The sequence below is a fragment of the Triturus cristatus genome, chromosome 6 (genome assembly GCF_964204655.1).
Source record: "Triturus cristatus chromosome 6, aTriCri1.1, whole genome shotgun sequence".
In the NCBI taxonomy this organism is placed as follows: Eukaryota; Metazoa; Chordata; class Amphibia; order Caudata; family Salamandridae; genus Triturus; species Triturus cristatus.
The window spans coordinates 1,227,451,361-1,227,469,307 of NC_140589.1; the positions used below are offsets into that span (position 1 = coordinate 1,227,451,361).

At 39.5% G+C, this 17,947-nt stretch overlaps 2 protein-coding genes across 2 annotated transcripts in view; one reads left to right on the forward strand and one right to left on the reverse strand.

Moving 5' to 3' along the window:
* EZR (ezrin) overlaps positions 1 to 14,222 on the forward strand; it is a 151,418-nt gene extending 137,196 nt beyond the window's left edge. Inside the window, exons 13-14 of the mRNA XM_085612150.1 lie at positions 8,420 to 8,689; positions 12,730 to 14,222. Of these exons, the coding sequence (XP_085468276.1) occupies positions 8,420 to 8,689; positions 12,730 to 12,894 (435 nt within the window). The 3' untranslated portion in view covers positions 12,895 to 14,222. The remainder of the gene's footprint in view (positions 1 to 8,419; positions 8,690 to 12,729) is intronic.
* Positions 14,223 to 15,378: 1,156 nt separating this feature from the next.
* The window catches only part of SYTL3 (synaptotagmin like 3), a 523,043-nt gene continuing 520,474 nt past the window's right edge, over positions 15,379 to 17,947 (reverse strand). Inside the window, exon 16 of the mRNA XM_085612149.1 lies at positions 15,379 to 15,849. Within this exon, the coding sequence (XP_085468275.1) occupies positions 15,719 to 15,849 (131 nt within the window). The 3' untranslated portion in view covers positions 15,379 to 15,718. The remainder of the gene's footprint in view (positions 15,850 to 17,947) is intronic.

Sequence of the window (17,947 nt, forward strand, 5' to 3'; positions counted from 1 at the left end):
CTTTACTATACTAATTTTATATTTTAATAAAAAGCCCTATCAATCCCCCGATGGGTCTCTTGACCATCATCGTGCGCATGTAATATCCGTTCAGAGGGCATTCACATCCTTAGTTGAATCTTTTCTCTTTCTTTTCATACATTTGAATTTTAATGATTTTTTTTGTATTTGTCATTTAGACGGTCATTTAACTCTAAAATTGCTTTTCCATTCTCTTTCTCATTTCTCTGCTCTTTCGTCTTTTAATGCAATAGCTACAGCCTTTGAATAATGCAATTAAGGTAAGTAAGTTAATCCCTATAATTATTATAGGCAGAAAAATAGCTTTTAGGATTCCCTCACGTGCAGTTGCAAACCAATTTCCAATTGTGCATATTCCCTGGCCAAAGTTTTCTACAATACACCTAGTACTCTTAGTATCTAGCAGTCTCTAACTCGTCTAATTCTGGTTTCAGGTCTGAAATGTTCTTTGCAAATTCTTGAATTTTCTTACTTTCATCAGGAATGTAAGAACAGCAATGTTCAGTTTTCATCATCTGGTAGACTCCATCTTTTTCTGCAAGTAAAATGTCGAGTGAGACGATTTTACAAAACCATTAACCCCTTCAGTGCCACGCCCTTTCCCCCTCCTGTGCCGGGCGTTGCACTAGTGGGTGGGGTTCATGACGAGATAGTCTCGTCATGGGCACAGCGCAACCGTGCTCCATGACGAGACTATCTCGTCATGGGCACTGAAGAGGTTAATCTAATTGCTACAAACTCCGTGTTTATCGTCAATAAAGCACCAGAAAGGCTAGTTACCAGCTTGTCGACAACTGTTAACAGTTTTCTAATCTTTTTGTAATTATTTATGACTTCTACTGGTGGAATATTGCTTTAGAAATGTCTCCTGCTAACTGTATTCCATTTGCTGTACCACGGGTGTGGTTGTGTACAGGTTTAATTGTTAATGCAACTATACCATATATATGATACATCTTAGGAAACTATGTTGCTAAATAGCAAATACCCTCCCAATCAGCAAGTAACAGGACGTAAGTGTACTCTAGAAAGTCATAATTTGAGTAAAAGTTTCCAAAGTGTTCTTATCTATATACAAATGTAGACAATAGACTACATGTGATTGCATATGATAATGGCATGTGGTGATATGTGACTCCTTTAGCTGCAGCTGATGGTAAGTGGGAGCAGATGTAATAGTTTTTGTGTCCATAGCTTGTGTGTATTCCTGTACTAACCTAGAATAGATATTTGTTGTACAATCATCCTTCATGTTTCTGGCAAATTATGCTTTCAATTGCTCTTCGTCTGCTGTATGTGTAAATGTGGTAGTGACATTTGCAGACCTACAGCTCTCTTGGGTGTGAAATAAACCTCTACTAACACTACAGTAGTCATTAAAACTGATATTATACAGCACTCAAGAGTTCAATTCAGAGATTTCCCCAAATGTGCTTCTTGCAAGTTTTTGGAACAGTCTTTTTCTGAAAGTCTTTTTTATTCATTTAGACAATCCTTAACCCTACTCTGTGTTCTTCTAAAATGTTATCCCTACTTTTCTACTGCAATCTTGGACCTAGGTAATCTTCTTAAAATAAATAAATAAATTACATTTCAGTCTCCTTTTGCACTTATCAAACAGTTCTTTGTTTTGTTTTTCAAATCTCTTTCAGTTACTTCTCCCAAGGTCTTTTTATCAAACAGTTTTAACCAACAATGTTTTTAGTATGGCGTCATGGAGGTTGAAGCAGTTCGGTTTTCACATCATACAATTCATCCACTGATACATTCAGTACCTTATTCACGTAGTATGTCCATTCAGGTACAGAATACCTCAGACAAGGCACTCTTGCTCTTTTGGATCTCCTCAGTCACTGTTGATCCTCTTCCGTGTCTCTTCCACCGTTCAACTCTGTCTCCTCTGTGATGGTCGGTGGTATTCGATTAACTGACACACTTGCTTCCAATTTTCTTTGATTACTATTTTGAGGCCACTCAACTTTATAGGTGACTCTTCCAGTTTCAGTGCTTGTTCCTTCACCCGGATCCTATATTCGTATTTATTCTGTCTAAGTAGTTCTCTCAAGTTGAGGCTAAGTCTCTTCTTCTTCATCAGAGACTTCAGTGGCACCTTGTGTGTTGACAGGCACTTGGTTTTGTGCAACAGTTTGAAGTTCTTCCCCCCTCTCTTCTTCTTGATGTAGTTGCAATCTTGGTATCACTGTTCTTTGCTGTGGCTCAACCATAGATGGTGCAGCCAATGGTGCTCTTCTTTCAGGCTCACAGAACACAATTTCTTCATACAGATTTCTCACTCTCCTAGTGTGAGAAGCATGCACCGAATTTAAAACTCCAGCTCATTTGACAGCAGTATTTGCAACCAAGATAATCTGGAAGGGGCATTTCCATCTAGGTTCCAAGCAGGTCTTCTGAACGTGCTCCTTGATCTCAACCCAGTCTCCTGGACTGAGCTGGTGGCAGTGTTCTCAATGCGGGTCTTGTGTGGCAGCTGCAACCTGGTGAGAGACAGAATGCACCACATCCCTCGTAGTAATTGAGTATCATATCATCTGTGATGCTCACAAGTGCACTTTCAGGTACAAAAGGCAGTCTCATACCTGAGCCATTAGAATCTCATAAGGGGATAAACCTGTTCTTCTCTCTGGGTTACCTCTAATACTCATCAGCACCAAAGGCAAAGCATAAGGCCATTTCAGTGATGTTGAGGCACAATTCTTGGCCAATCGAGACTTAATTGTGGCATTTAACTGCTCCACTATGCCAGAAGCTTCAGGTCAATAGCAACAGTGCAGTCTTTGCTCAGTCTCAGTGTGGTACAGATCATTTTCAGGGCTTGTTGTTGAAGAGGGTACCTCGATCTGATTTCTGAGAAACCAGCATCCCGTAATGGGAAATCTATTCTTGTAATAACCGTTTTGCTACTGTGAGACTGTTGTTTCTTCTGGTCATCCCAAGAAGAAGCATGCTATGACCAAGACATAGCTCTATCCGTTGCAACCAGGCATCTTGATACAGTCCATCTGCATTCTGTTGAAGTGACCACCTGACCTCCCTATGTGTCTCAGTGTACCAATTGAACTAATTTTGTCTGAATATTCGGGTCATGGCATTCCTCCTTAAATGTGTGTCCATTGAAGTGGTGTGTCATTAGAAACAACAAACTATCAGGCAACACTAGTCTACCATGAGCTGACATTCAGCTGTCATTTGCATTATTCCCACATCCTGCTCTGGTCTAACCTTGCTGTTCTGCTTCTGAAGCATCAACATAAAATAGGCAGTGTCCTCTTCGGAATCAATGTGAAAGTTTTATTAAATATCAAGCCAATAGTGCACAATACTGTGCTACTTCATCAGCATACCTGTTACCGATGGCAATGTAACCACTGCCAATCCGATGTGCTTCACATTTAACAACTGCAATTTCAGCAGGCAATTGGAGAGCTTCCAAGAGGTTCCTCACATGTTCATAATTTTTAATCGGTGTGCCAGATGATGTCATGAAACCTCTTTTTGACAATCGCTGCCCAAAATCATGAACTATGCCAAAGCCATACTGACTTTCTGTAAATAAAGTAACTTTTAATTGGGCCGCAATATGCAAGCTCCTGTGAGGGCAATTGATTCTGCAACTTGAGCTGAGGTAATGCCTCGAAGCCATAAAGCTTCTACAACATCATTGATTGTGCGGACAGAATTAGCTGCTCTCAGGGTACCTTCTTTGTTTCTCAAACTAGCCATCAACAAATATTATATAATCAGGCTCATATAGGGGTTAATCTTTAATGTAGGGTCTTGGCTTTGTGCATAAGTCTGTGACATCCTGGCAATTATGTTCAACTTCATTTCAAACATCATCATTTATTGGTGAAAGATTGAATGGATATAGAATCTGGCAGCACTTCAGTGTAATGTTTTCAGCAGCCAGAATCTGCTGTTCTCTTAATTTTAACCCAATCCAAATTTTTTAGTGGTAGCTTGCCTTTCAGAAAAGTAATCACTGCTTCAAATTTCTTCATCACTATTGGAGATTGCGCATCAGTACGTATCATCCTTGGCAGCTCTTCACACTCCAATTGAACAGTAACTTTACCTTCAGCCCTCAAATCACTTGGCGCTACAATTTCAAAGAAAGTATTCAAATCAATCCAGAACACTTTTGTGATTTTAACAAATATTTCAACTTGTGTTCACCACTGCACAAATTTGTCTCTGTTTGTAAATTCTGCAAGACCACCTCTTCTCTACAGGACATAGCCATATACTCAACGTGCTATTTCTCTTAATAGAGAAGCTGAAGCTCCCTCCGGCTCTTGTGAGTCGTTGATGACTTTCTATTGTCCTCATCTATTTTTGGCTGTTTGTTTTGCTTTTCATACTTCTTGGACCATTTCATTTCTCACCTTTCAAAATCACTACATTTATGAATGTGCTTTACCAATTCAAATGTGTAACCACATTCCTGAAGAACGCATTGTCTTAATTGCTCCATCATCTTGTTGGACCGTGTAACTTCTCTTCAATTGGAAACTCTTTGAAAGACCGACATCATATTTCCGAGTCAACTTTCTCCTGATATTGGTTCAAATATTCAAGATCTAAACATCGCCTAAAAATTTCTTCAAGTTCAATCTATAATTTTGAAACATTCAATGGTCTCTCTGTGTCGGGTTCAGGAGTAACTTGTCATTGTGTCTTTTTAAGTTCTGCTGCTTCCTCAAACCATGGTGGAAAAATCCCATCCTCAAATTTATCTCCATATGTTTTATTGCTGTTGTAAACACAATCATTCCCCCCCCCCCATCTCTCAATTACTCAATTGTTTGCGTTGGCTTTCAGGCAAGAATCTTTGAATTCTAGGATGGGAGATAAACCCTGTTGCAGCTTATTCTCCTACAGCCACCTGGGCTTCTCGAGTTGTGACAATATTTACTGGGGCTGTCGTTTGTAAGGCAATGACAATCTGGGCAGTCATAGGTGGTCTAACCACTGTCTAGATTGTTGCATTGTCTGGTAACTGTACTGGAACAGTCCCTATGGATGTAGTAACATTAGATGGGATAACTGTTGGTGTCGGGATTAACAAGTGGTGGGGCAATCTAGAACGTTTGCAATGGTCTTTCAGTCTGTATTGTACTCAGTTAAATAGGGCAATTAGCCACTGTAACACTTGCAATTACGTTATTGTTAGTACCGGTGGTAGTGCTTCCATAAGGTGGAGGACATGCGGCTAACATTTCTTCCAAAATATCCTCTCCTAAATCACTGTTGGTCTCCTTTTTCCCCTTTTCTCTGTTTTATACCTTATCCTTTTTCGATTTCTCGGATGTGTCAGTGGTAATGGCTGCAAAGAAACTAGTTCCCTCAACTATTGCTTTTCTCCATCTCTTATGTGCTTCATTCCATCGAGCATCTGAATAATTACGTATTGCTCTTTAAGTCTGGTATTTTTCCCTTTCTTTATCTCGGGCTAGTTTCTCCCACATATTTAAAGCTTTGTATTGCATGGGTCTAGATGGTGGCTTCATGGTGTAAAGCTTCTCCTTAAATTTCTCAATAATTCTAAGCTCAAAGGTACCATGTTTTGGGAAATTCAATGAACCCTCTTTTTAGTAATATTGTACCATTGGCAAAGCCTTAAACATGCATGTAATCCCAATTCAATTGTCATGTAATGTGCAGGTGTACCCTTGGGAGGTGCCTCTTCTCCTTCCCGTACTGGAATGGTAACATCACCTCTCAAAAAACTCTTAAATTCTTTTAAGCATTCATGATTTCTGCAAAGTTCAGCAATAATCATTTCAAATAAATGCAGCCCAACTCAATGTTTTGATTCTGTTTTGTAAACGTCAAATATTCTTCTCCTATCCTGTCGGTTTCTATTCTGAACGATCTTCACCAATTTCCAATGCAGTATTCACAACAGCAACTGACCTAATGCAGTATTCACAACAGCAACTGACCTATCACAGTGTAACACTGTGTTTCCTTATCAACCAATCTCAGCATGACAGTACACCAACCAACTTGGCCCAGTGCGGCACACTATGACGTATGAGCTCACTCCTTGCAGCAGTTCACCCTCCTTTAAGATTTCTCTCATACACACAACTTCACAACTTTTTCAATAAAAATAAACAATAAAAACAATTTTTGTCTGCCCTGCTAAAGAAAACCAAAGGTAAGTCACCAATCAGAATATAAAGGTTTTTACGACTCTGACTTTTTCAAACAAAAGATTTTTCAGTGGCCAGTGGAATCTCGACCAGCGAGAAATCGCTCTAATCAATCTGGCTTCACCCTTTGTGCAATAAGGTTCTGCCAACATCAATTAGTATTAGTACATCACAACAGTTTACTAATGTCCCTATCTCATTCTTAATTCAATAAAGCTGTATTCGTCTTAAAAAGAAACCATAAAAGCACATTTTAAATGTAAACAGATAAAATTTACATAAAATAGTCAGTCATTCCTTCAGGCTTTGTATGCCCTGTGGCCACGACCCAAGTTGGTGTGCCGCAGGGTCTAGGGTCAAGAGGGCTCAGTGCAGAGCTTATGGTGCATGGCCCAAAAACAATGAAAAGATTTACACAGTGGAACCTGTTGTGGCATGGCTTATCCGTTTTCAAGCCACTTTTTGTATAGATCAGTCTAGTGGTTTGAGCTCTGGCAAGGAGCATAATTTAACATGGGAGTTCATGTACCACCTTCAAACTAGATTTGTTTTACTGAATAATCATTGAATCCCATAACCAACAAGTGACAATGTTGGGACAACGCACCAGATGTAAACAGACAGGTTCTCTGACAAATTTAGTGCAGATTTGTTGACCAGCTCAAAAATAAACCTAGGTAAATTTTTTGTTGCAAGTAATTTCCATCCATTTCCATCACACTTGTTACACGAAATTCCTGGAACTACTCCATTACACCCCATTGTGTAATTTGAAGTGCGTTTGGGTAAAAAACCTATAGTGGAAGCACAGGAAGGATGCAGATGAACAGAACGTGAGCATCTGTTGTTCGTGGCACTCGTGGAGTTTTTTGTGCAAATGTTTAGCGCGAAATATGTCCTCGAGCTCATTGCAAAAACATACATTTATATGCTAGATTTACATTTCATTAAACTTTGCATACTTTTCCAGCATTTTGATTAATTATGCTAAAGGAAATTAATCAAATTTTACACAGTCCGCAAAACGTATTCTAGAAAAATAAAAAATTGCTAATTCCTCATCTCAACCATTACCACAGTCATCATCACTTCTCTGTGGTATATAGATGGTACTCTCCTTTAATACTCCAAGTTTAAACAGAGAACCGATGTAAAACTCAAATGAATGAAATAACTTCAAAATGAAAAGACCAAACATTTAAAAGGGTCATTTATATGTAGCTCTAGTCACTTGTCATTTTTTCAATTTAATTGACTATCCTTATCCATTCTGTTCTGCTTCTTTTGCAAAGGGGGGTCCTTGTATTCCGTTCTCATACTGCTTAATCCGCATTTTCTGCATCTAATCCTTCATTCCCATGTATCATCTCACCACTGTTCTGTATCCCTTTCCACCATACTAGTAGTCACTGTGTAGTAATCGGACGGTGATCACACAAAAGTCATTTGTCATCAGGGCTGGCACTCTAACATGGCACACTCACACATCTGCCTAGATCAAAAAAATTATTTCATCGAATAAAATCATTTTATCCCGGACTAATTGCTCTGTTGTCAAGTTGCCTGCTTCTCAAAGAACATATAAAAGCGATCACCACAGCCAAATAATACCCTTAAATGACACTTTACAGCAGGTTTCTGCCTCCTGTAACTCAGTAAATAAAATGTGCTGCATGATTTTTGTAGGAAAAAAAGTTAGTTTTTATGTCGTCCCTTACTTTTTACATGTAAAGCCATTACCTTCATTTTAGTTACTGAGTGATTTGTTGTTTCTTAATGTTTTCACTTGAGTGAGTTCTAAGCTCATTTATTCCTCGAAGCGTGATAGAGAAATATGTGATTTACAACAGTCGAAATAGATTTTTGGGGAGATGTGTCAAGGTGTAGTTGGGCTTTTTCACTTGGGACAATAAAAGCCCTGGGCTGGCACTGTGTGTGATGTCTTCAGAAAAGACACTTTAAATTAGTTTTGTCTAATTTACTAACCTTTGAGTATATGAGAAATAACGTCTGTATTTTTTGTTGTAGAATATTTTCTCTGGAAATTCTCAGCGAATCACTCTTCATATTTAATTTTCTTAAGGCCAGTGTGTCCTATCTATTGTATTTATTAGGCGTTAATGCCCCCTTTATAGCCACAGAGTACATTGTGACAGAGTTCTTCAGCACTGGGTATGTAAGAACCGTGTGAGTTCATTATATACATTTGCTTTCATTTAAAGGCTCGAGAAGCCCAAGATGATCTGGTCAAAACCAGGGAGGAGCTACATATGGTAATGAGTGCACCGCCCCCACCGCCACCACCACCACCACCGCCACCAGTGTACGAGCCGGTGAAGGATAACTTCCATGTGAACTTGTACGAGGATGACATGGAGTTCAACAACACCTACAGCGCAGAATTCACCAATGAGGGCATCTCAGACGACCGCAATGAGGAGCAGCGCATCACTGAGGCAGAGAAGAATGAACGTGTACAGAGGCAGCTGATGGTAAGAATTGTACAAATATTGTATAGTGGTTACAACTCTGTATTCTATAGAAAATGCACATATTTTATGCTCATGAGTGCAATGGAAGTTTATGAAAAAGCGCATCAATGCGCATCCATTAAGAAAAGTGGTGTGTGAAATCATATGGACCTCTCAATTAAAACAGTGTGTTGTAATAACACAAACCAAGATATTACAAATGATGGACTCAGTATGGCAGTCTGCGGACACCACTACTGAGTTAACATACAAAACAAGAGACGAGACTCAAATAATATAAAAATACACAGAAATGTGCAGTCTAGGCTGAATTTGTAAGCTGGAAGCTATGGCTTCATTATTAACAAAGTAACGTGTCAGACAGAACTAGAGCCCAAAAGAATATGGACAAGGGTAAAATCCAAGAAAACTGCAAAAGCATCAATGTAAGACTATGGGTATTCGAAATACCAAGCAATACACCATCAGTAGACTCCCTTCTTGATACAGAGGTTCGACAATTTAACGAATGATCATGATACCCTGATCTCCTAGCATAAACCAACCCACAGTTGTATTCCTTGAATAGAGCCCATCAGACTGTTGTTCGCGATGGTAGGGACGGTCTACCCGCAAATTATACTTCAGTATTGTGGAGGGTGGGTGACGGAGTGTTACTGCACTGTAATGTTTTGTTTGGCTATGTTGGCCATCATGTACTATGCCAACAAAATCCAATAAAATGTGTCATGAAAAAAAAAATACCAAGCAAGAACTACAGAATCTGACAGAACAATAACGTGGGCAAGACCTAGAGAGCAAGGTTCCTTGTGTGCTGCAGACAAGATCCATCTATTTTATTAAGGAAAAGGCCAGCCATGCAGTTGGCTGTTATTAGGAAATGGTATCACCTGGGGCAGAACCACAGCTGGTCCATAGCATCACTTAAACACATTACACTAATATTGGTTCAGTAATACCCTTAGTTATTTTACTAAAAACACACCTAGTCCCCTTGGAAAACATCAGGTAATTTTTCCTTGGAGGCTGGGGTATGAGCCCTTCACTCTTGTAGACTGTCACAAATTTCTTGGTGTTGCCTTTATGAAAAATGTTAATTGGAATGCCCATAGGGGATAAGTCTGGTGACATGCCATGGTGGTGATAAAGAAGATAATTAGACTTGAATAACTTTTTGTTGGATTCTCTTCAGGCCTCATTACACAAGTGCCTTGAGTGAGCAATGGGTGTTTGCTTATGTTTTTTTGTGCCCCCAGGAAACCACCCTGTTACAGAAGGGGCCACAAACAATTTTTTAAGGCTGATCACCTGGGTCCGTATTTGCCCCTGAATGATCTCAAAGGTTGAGTGCTCAATAGGTAAACTCCTTTACCACAAGTTCTCTCCAACGAATGACCTAAATATACTATACATTGAATTAAAAATGTTGCCATTGTGGAAAGCAGGCCGAATGGTGAAAAACCTATTTGCACAGCACATTCTACCAACCTCCATCCACGTCCACTTAGATCACATTTGTAAAACCACTTCAATTAAATCTATTGGTTCTGATTGTGAAGTGTGCACCATAGTGAACGCTACATCAAGCATCACCAGTCACCAGGTCATGTAATGGTCCATTCCTTCCTTAAACATTAGCAGCCAGGGTATGAGTCCTAAAGCTCATCTTGGCTGCTTTGGTGGTCTACGTGACTTACGTGAGGAACATTAACAAAGACGTCTCAAAAGTTAATATTTTGACTTGAGAAGGTCTACAGAACTGGCACAAGGTTTTATTTTCCTGGCGGATATCCACCCCTGCTAGATGTACATTCTTGCATTCTTATGTACCTATCATTGTGCTTGATCCTCATGATTCACTTTGCTGTGCATTAGGGTCAACAGCCTTGATTTTAAGATATGCGACTGTCTAACTGACTGATGCACATATAGGGCCATATGTATCAAGCCTTTTTCCCGTTTGCAAAATGGGCAGATTCTCAGAATCTGCCCGTTTGCAAATGGGAAAAAGCCTTTTGGGATGTATAATCCCAAAAGGCCATAGCAAAATAGAGAATTGCAAAATTTGCGATTCTCTATTTTGCGAATGCAATTAAGGAATTGCAAATTGCGATTCCATAAATGCAATTTTGGAAGCACCAGAAATTTGCTATTTAACCTTAAGGAATTGCAAATTACCACCAAGTGCCATATGTCGCACATACATGCCCTGTGGGCATGTATGTGCGCAAAATATGCACACATGCATATTTCAGGGGTGCAACAGGGTTTCCTTTTGGTACCCTTGCAACCTTGAAATTGTATTCTCAATTTGCGATTCTCTAATTGGTAATCGCAAATTGAGCATGTCTTCCCATTCTTTCCCATGGGCCTTCTAGCCCATAGGAATGTATGGGAAGGTATTCCTTATTTGCGAATCTCAATTTGCGATTCGCAAATAAGGAATATGTAGGATTCGCAAAGATTTTCGCAAATCTTACATGCCTTGCATTTTGCGATTCTCTAATTGCAAATCGCTAAAAATTGCAATTTGAGAATCGGAAACTCTTTTTTGATACATATGCCCCATAGTTCCTGTGACAACTCAATTTACAAGTATGACTTTCAATTTTTTTCTAACCTCTTGGGTTGTCAGGAGAATTGTGATTAGACAGATACTGAGCTAGTGAAGCGATGTACCTTACTTTTACCCCACTTTGCTTCCATTATCCCAGAGTGGGTGTCAAGGGTATCTACTTTACCAGTTTTGGAGCATACAGGGGCAATGCTGCACTCATTTTGCAAGCATGGAAACACTTTGAATACATGACATTCAGCTGATCAGTTGTTCTTGTTGAAGTGGTGGTTTTGCTATAGCCTTTCAGGAAATAGAATGTGTGCATGATTCTGTCACTGACTCACATGCAATTATTATTTCTTTCGACAGTTTTGCATCTTCAGATTACATGACATTACAAAAAGGCCTCCTGTGTATTCCCATCCTCCATGCATCTCCCATTTTGTTACCACACGCATGTATGCCTTATTACCCATTATTGTATTTCTGCAAACTGTCCAAACGTATTTTCAAAGATCACAAACTATCCTTTAAAAGACACCCCCAAGCAACGTAACAAAAACCAGTCTCATAAATTAATACCACCAACCATTTGTATGAATTCACATACCCAGTATCGCCCTAAAGATCACACATATCTCTGAATACTTTAATCTTCCACATTGAAACTAAAGTAAAAGCATGGAATGGCTCCCTTCAGAGAACAAGAATAGTCCCAATAACCACTAACCTTGGGTTTTGGAGCTGCGTACTGCCGAACTTAGTGTTTTATTGCCTTGCAAAGGTTAGGAAGTACAATATAAATGTAATTACAATACAATGTATAACTGACCTGGCGGACACTAATATTAATACCATAACACTCTTGGGTCAGGCAGCCGATTGTAGTTCATACAGGCTGCGTAATATTTCCTTAATGCAGCTTCACACTTTTACTCTCGCATATGAGAAAACTGCGATGAGTCAGGTCCATCGCCCAGTAGAGTACCAGTCTACATCAATAAACCACCCATCACTAACTCAACAGGAATGGTATACTGAAGAAAGCTGCCATATGCCGCTGGCTGTGGAGGATGTTAATTCACTCCATCACTGCAGGTTCCAAAAAGCTACAAGTTATGGCTACTTCTTGATATCTCACAATGATAGTCCGATATGGGATGCTATCAACAATATCCTGTCTCTCTCAGATCTTCATTCATCACACTGCTAAGCGTTCTATTCCAGAACATGATAACCACACCTTGATGGTCAATACACCTGCTTGGAAACACTTCCCACATAGAGTCAAAACAAAAACTACACACACTCAACACACACTGTATGTAGGCAAGTGCTTCAGCACCCCAGTTGGGGTGGTAAGCGCTATATAAATATTGCAATAAAATAAATGTGAAATGTGGATTGAAGAAAGCTAATGCCTTTACTGCCTCTTAACTACTGACATGACTGTCCTGAGCATCTGTTACCCTTTGCTTTGCAGGCTTTGACTTCTGAGCTGTCCCAGGCCAGAGATGAGACCAAGAAGACTCACAACGACATGATCCACAATGAAAACATGCGAGTGGGACGTGACAAATACAAGACACTGAGGCAGATCAGACAGGGGAATACCAAACAAAGAATCGATGAGTTTGAAGCCATGTAAATTTGTCATGAAAGCAAGAGTCATGTGGAAGGCAGAACTTAACATGTGGACATTGAGCAGTCACTATAAGAGACTCTTTTTCTTATCCAGCCTTCACTGTTCCCTAAACCTTACTTGCTCCTGCTCCTCTCCGGTCCCAACTTTCTGAAACCTGCTCCAGTTTTGTGATATCGCCACTTTCTCGGTTATGTTTGCCCTTTCGAAACAGTGTATATTCTCTCGACTCATCCGTTCATGTCTTAGTGCCAAAAGGCCTTATTTTATGCTGAGTTAAAGGAATTTATAATACCCATATTTGCGAGCACGAATTTTAAGTATGTTCAAACTTTAGTTGCAAAGTCATCGCACAGGCGAGTATGCGATGAATGATTTTAATAATAGGATTCACAGGAATAAAGTTAAATAAAGTCCTTCCTGGCCGCATATTGTGCCATACCTACTGGTAAACGTTCACCACAAGAGCATATCCAAAAGACTATCAGATCTATGAGCGCGTTGATTTCAGGTTCGCAAGATGATCACGTTTGGTGCGTGCTTGGTTCTTAAGAAGTACACCTGCAGTGCTTAAAGGGAGCTTGTTGGTCAATGCATTAAAACCGGGCCTGGATTTTGTTGGTACCCTCCATGATAGTAAACTCGCTGCTACTATTTTCAGTACTAAACCTAGGTGTATATTCTGTCAGCCTCCCAGACACGTTATGTGTAATATAAGCCAGTATAATCACTGATCAGGTAGAATATGTAGTATTTATGTATAAATATGAGTGATATAAATGGGTTATTACACTAGAAAAAGGGAAATGCTGTTTGCTTTGTATATTTTGACATATTTACAGATTAATATTAAATAAATTTACCTATGTAAAATTTTCTTGTGTAATAAATTAGTATGGTGTACTGCAGGAGCAGTATTTGGCAAAGATTACTACTATACAAACGAAAACTTGTAAGTAAAGTTGATCTGTTTTTTTACAATACTTTTAAAGGAAATGTAATACTTGCGTGGAGTTCTACACTCGCCTCAGCTGATTTTTTTTTTTTTTTTTTCTAGCAATTTTATTATTCAATGTTTATTAACATTTCAGACTCAAAGCATGAAGGGACTGTTCAATCCTGTTTGTATAGCATTTTCTGCTTTCAGTTCTAGGAAGCACGTTTCTTTGGATTACTTTTAATTTTTCTAAACTTTTTTAAAATCATTTTGGCGGAGTCTGATGGTTTCAGCTCCATCATGTACAACTTGTATACAGCTTTATAAAGAAAAAACCCTTCATGTTGAGCAATTCTTTGCAAAACCTTACATAAATAAAAGTTCTGTAAGGAAACCATTCCGCATCTGAAGTGTAATTTCGACCTGTCTTTTTCATGTAGTTTTTGCAAATGTTTCAGGGACATGCTTTGTCAAGTGCTAATGAAATCTCCTGAAACCTTGGGCAGTGTGGAGCCCTGACCCACCCCTCTTCGTTTCGGTCATTTCCCGTTTTACAGTCATTTTGGTTAATTAGGCCATATCTTTGTATGTTCAGCGTCCTTTATCGGTGCTTTAACATTGTGTGTATGTTGACGTTTGACGTAAAGCTACCAGTATTGACCAATTGTTGCAGCCATAAGTGTGCCCACATCAGGATACCCTATTTTCTCAATATGTGTATTATAACAATATAAATAATGTTATATCATTAGCATAGCGCTTTCTATTAGAGGCTTGCATCTTGAAAACGTTGTAAATATATTAGATCGCATTATAGTTTCCAATTCAATGCGATTTGTTGTTAGACATCAGATGGGTGAACAGCAACAGATTACATTACTAAAAGTCAGATACATTATTATACATAAGCACGGGGTGATCAGGATATTAAGCCAACACCGGGAACTGAACCTGGTTCCCCAGATCCAAATTAGGCAACTAAGGCCGACAAGCCACACCTCCTCACCTATCCCTCTGGACTAGTGCACCAGCACACTCTTGGGACTGAGGCATTATTCTGAGTTTGATACACTTTTGTATCATAATGTGAAACTCCAGCCTCTGCTTGTTCCTTGATTCGTTGGGTCTGAAACGCATTGAGGAAATAGTGGCAGGGAGGGGCTGCAAGTTACCTTGATCATAGTAAATGTTTTGTACGTGCGCCATATTGCACCTAATGCCTTTTTCACATTTATTTTACTCACAATCTCATGAACAACATGAATATTCTGCGCACTTGATGGCTCTCAAGAAGCTTACTCTTGACCCCTGATATGAAAGCAGTCCCTGTCAGACTTCAGTTAGCAACCTCCTGTAAATTACCAGTTGTGGCCTTGTAAATAATAGCAACCCTCTCATTAGAAGGATTACAGACCTAAGCTAATCCTTGCAGCTGGGGTGCAAAATTTATATTTACAAATTAGAAGCTTGACTTGAGAAAGATGTCCAGCAGAGCATGCTAGTCATACAAGGAGATACAATATGAATTATAATAATGGAATACTTTTGTTTTTGACAAATGTAATCAATTTAAAATTTCTTAATGGTATACCATTTCATGAGGTTTTAAGATATTTACAGTTCTGTTTTCAAAGTTACATATTCAAGAGAAAAAAACAACAAATGGTTATAATAGTAGAGAGTACTCCTAGTGCACTCGCTTGTTAATTAAGCAGTGAGTTAACAGTTTGCGTCAAGGTGAAGTACATTCGCAAATAAACATTAGATCCGTCTCTTGGTTTACTTGGGAATGGTGCCAATTTGGGGTTTTCCACTGCTGTGACCATTCATCAGTGTGTTTGCTCTGTTCATTCCGTGGTCACAGCAGCCAAAGTCTGATTTCCATTGTTGGCTTCAGAGCTCAGAGGCTCTGACGTTGGAGGTCAGCGTGAGGGTGTGTTCTGTCCATTGGTTTGGCTTTCTCAGTACCCTCTGCCAGAACATGTTTGTTTGGGGGCAGGAGTCGGGCATGCTGGCTGAATCACCTGAAAAGAAGCACAGAGAAGCAGGATGTGAGTATATGTTCAAAAAGACAAACTGAACAGTACAAGATATAAATGTGGATTCAGTGACAATTGATGTCCCATGTTAGCATCAAGCAAAGTCAATTATTTTATTCCAAGACAAAAATATGTTTGAAGAACACTTCCACTGTGGTCTTTAGAATATAGTCTGCAAATACATTTTAATTGTACATTTATCTTTTTTTAATCCGATCTGTTGACAGGATTGCCTCTTTTTTTAAAATAAATTATCACCTCCTTCTTTTGCTCCGAGTTTCAGAAAGGGACTTCATCTTGAGGAAGTTCAAAATACGTCTCCCCCCCCCCCCCCCCCCCCTTGTTCGCTCTCTTTAAATATGCTGCAATGACACGCTGCATCCCTGAATGCATCTGTCCTATGCATGCCTCTATCACCTTTTTAATGCTGTAAGATGTGGCAAGATCTTGTGCTGAATGAGTACTATCTTCCCCTCAGCCTGTTCCATTACCTCCTAGTTCGTCTTCCTACCCCATTCGTTACACATGAGCAGTTCGCCTGCTCCACAGAACCTTTTGCCTAGCTGAGGCCCAATATGCCCAGTATTCAGGATTGTTTTTGTGCAGGAAGGTGTCCTTCCCTGCACAAAAACAATGCTGCATACAACGCAGGCACTCTTGCACCATAGTGTAAAGGTGCCCGAGTTGGCACTAGGCAGCACATTGTGCACCAGCGCAGGGAAAAGACAGGAATTTGGCATGTAACGTTAAGTACAGGGCATTCCTGTCCTTTCTCTATCACCCAGCACAGCAAGGTGACTTGCTGCGTTGCGTGATTTCTTAGTATGCATGCCCCGAAGGGTCTAGTACTCCATCCATGCACAGATCTAACAAACCACCTACACCCTTCACCTCAAAAAGAAGCTGAAGACACTTCTGTTCAATGGATGCCTTGTCCTGAAGGAACCACTTGGATGTCTTAACCCACGTGAATGACAAGGTAGAGGACATTTCCTTCTGTAAGTGAGCATTACTTGCCCTTAATTTGTACCCCCTTTTATCCGTTGCTTTAAAGATAGGTTTTGTGCTACATAAATATCCAAAAATACATACTAGCACACAGGATGCTGCTGGTTAGTTAATGGCAATTCATTTTTAATATTACCGCTCATTCCAGCAAAATGCATACATGATGACTGTTCTTTATAACTTTACAGCGCCATGAATATCAACATGTAAGAGTGATACAAAGTGAGCTTCTGTATTCAGAACTCTTTAGTGTCTACTGACGAAGAATGGTGGGGAGCAGTGATCAATGTTGCATTGAGTCACTTTTTGGAGGAACAGGTAAGGGAGAATCCGTTTCAGAATAGAGAGAGAACCTCTGAGCTAACGTGGGAGTTAAACTGAAGTGAGCATGCAGGCAAAAATCGAGATTTTTTACCAGTGTTGAAGTTGTCAGGCCTTGAACACTGGTTAAAACAACCAGCTCAAGGATGGCAAGTCCCCAGGCGTGCCACTGTTGAAAGATCCTCTATTTTATTAGCCTTTAATATCGGCTAGCGAGAAAACATAACCATGTATGCCTGTTGCTGTAATATTAATGCTTCATTGTACGTGTATCAGAATCTGCAATTATATATTGCATACGATATAATGCATATTATTACATAATTACGAATCTGGATACTGTTTTATATTAATCCGAAGTGATCATCATCCTTAACATGCATGCTTAGTATCATGATTGTCTTAGCATTAATGCAATTTTATTTTAGGTAGTACATCTTCGCATTTCCTGTATCTCGTAGTAATGCATAGCCTCACTTTCAAAATTGTCAAACAGAAGCAAGTGTGCTTTTAGGAAATTAATAAACTCAGGGGTCTGGTTATGCATCATTTTCTCAAATTCAAGGTCTTCCTGCATTCCCTCCCTGAGAAGATCCTGCCTCCTGCTCATTAGACAGTTTCGTTGAAGTAACAGTTTCAGTCACATGTTAATTCTCATAGATTCGTATTGAGAGAGACGTGTATTGGAACCATTCAAAAGTAAACACATCTGAGCATTCCATGCTGTAAATGGCTTTTTGAGCAAGAGTTGAGC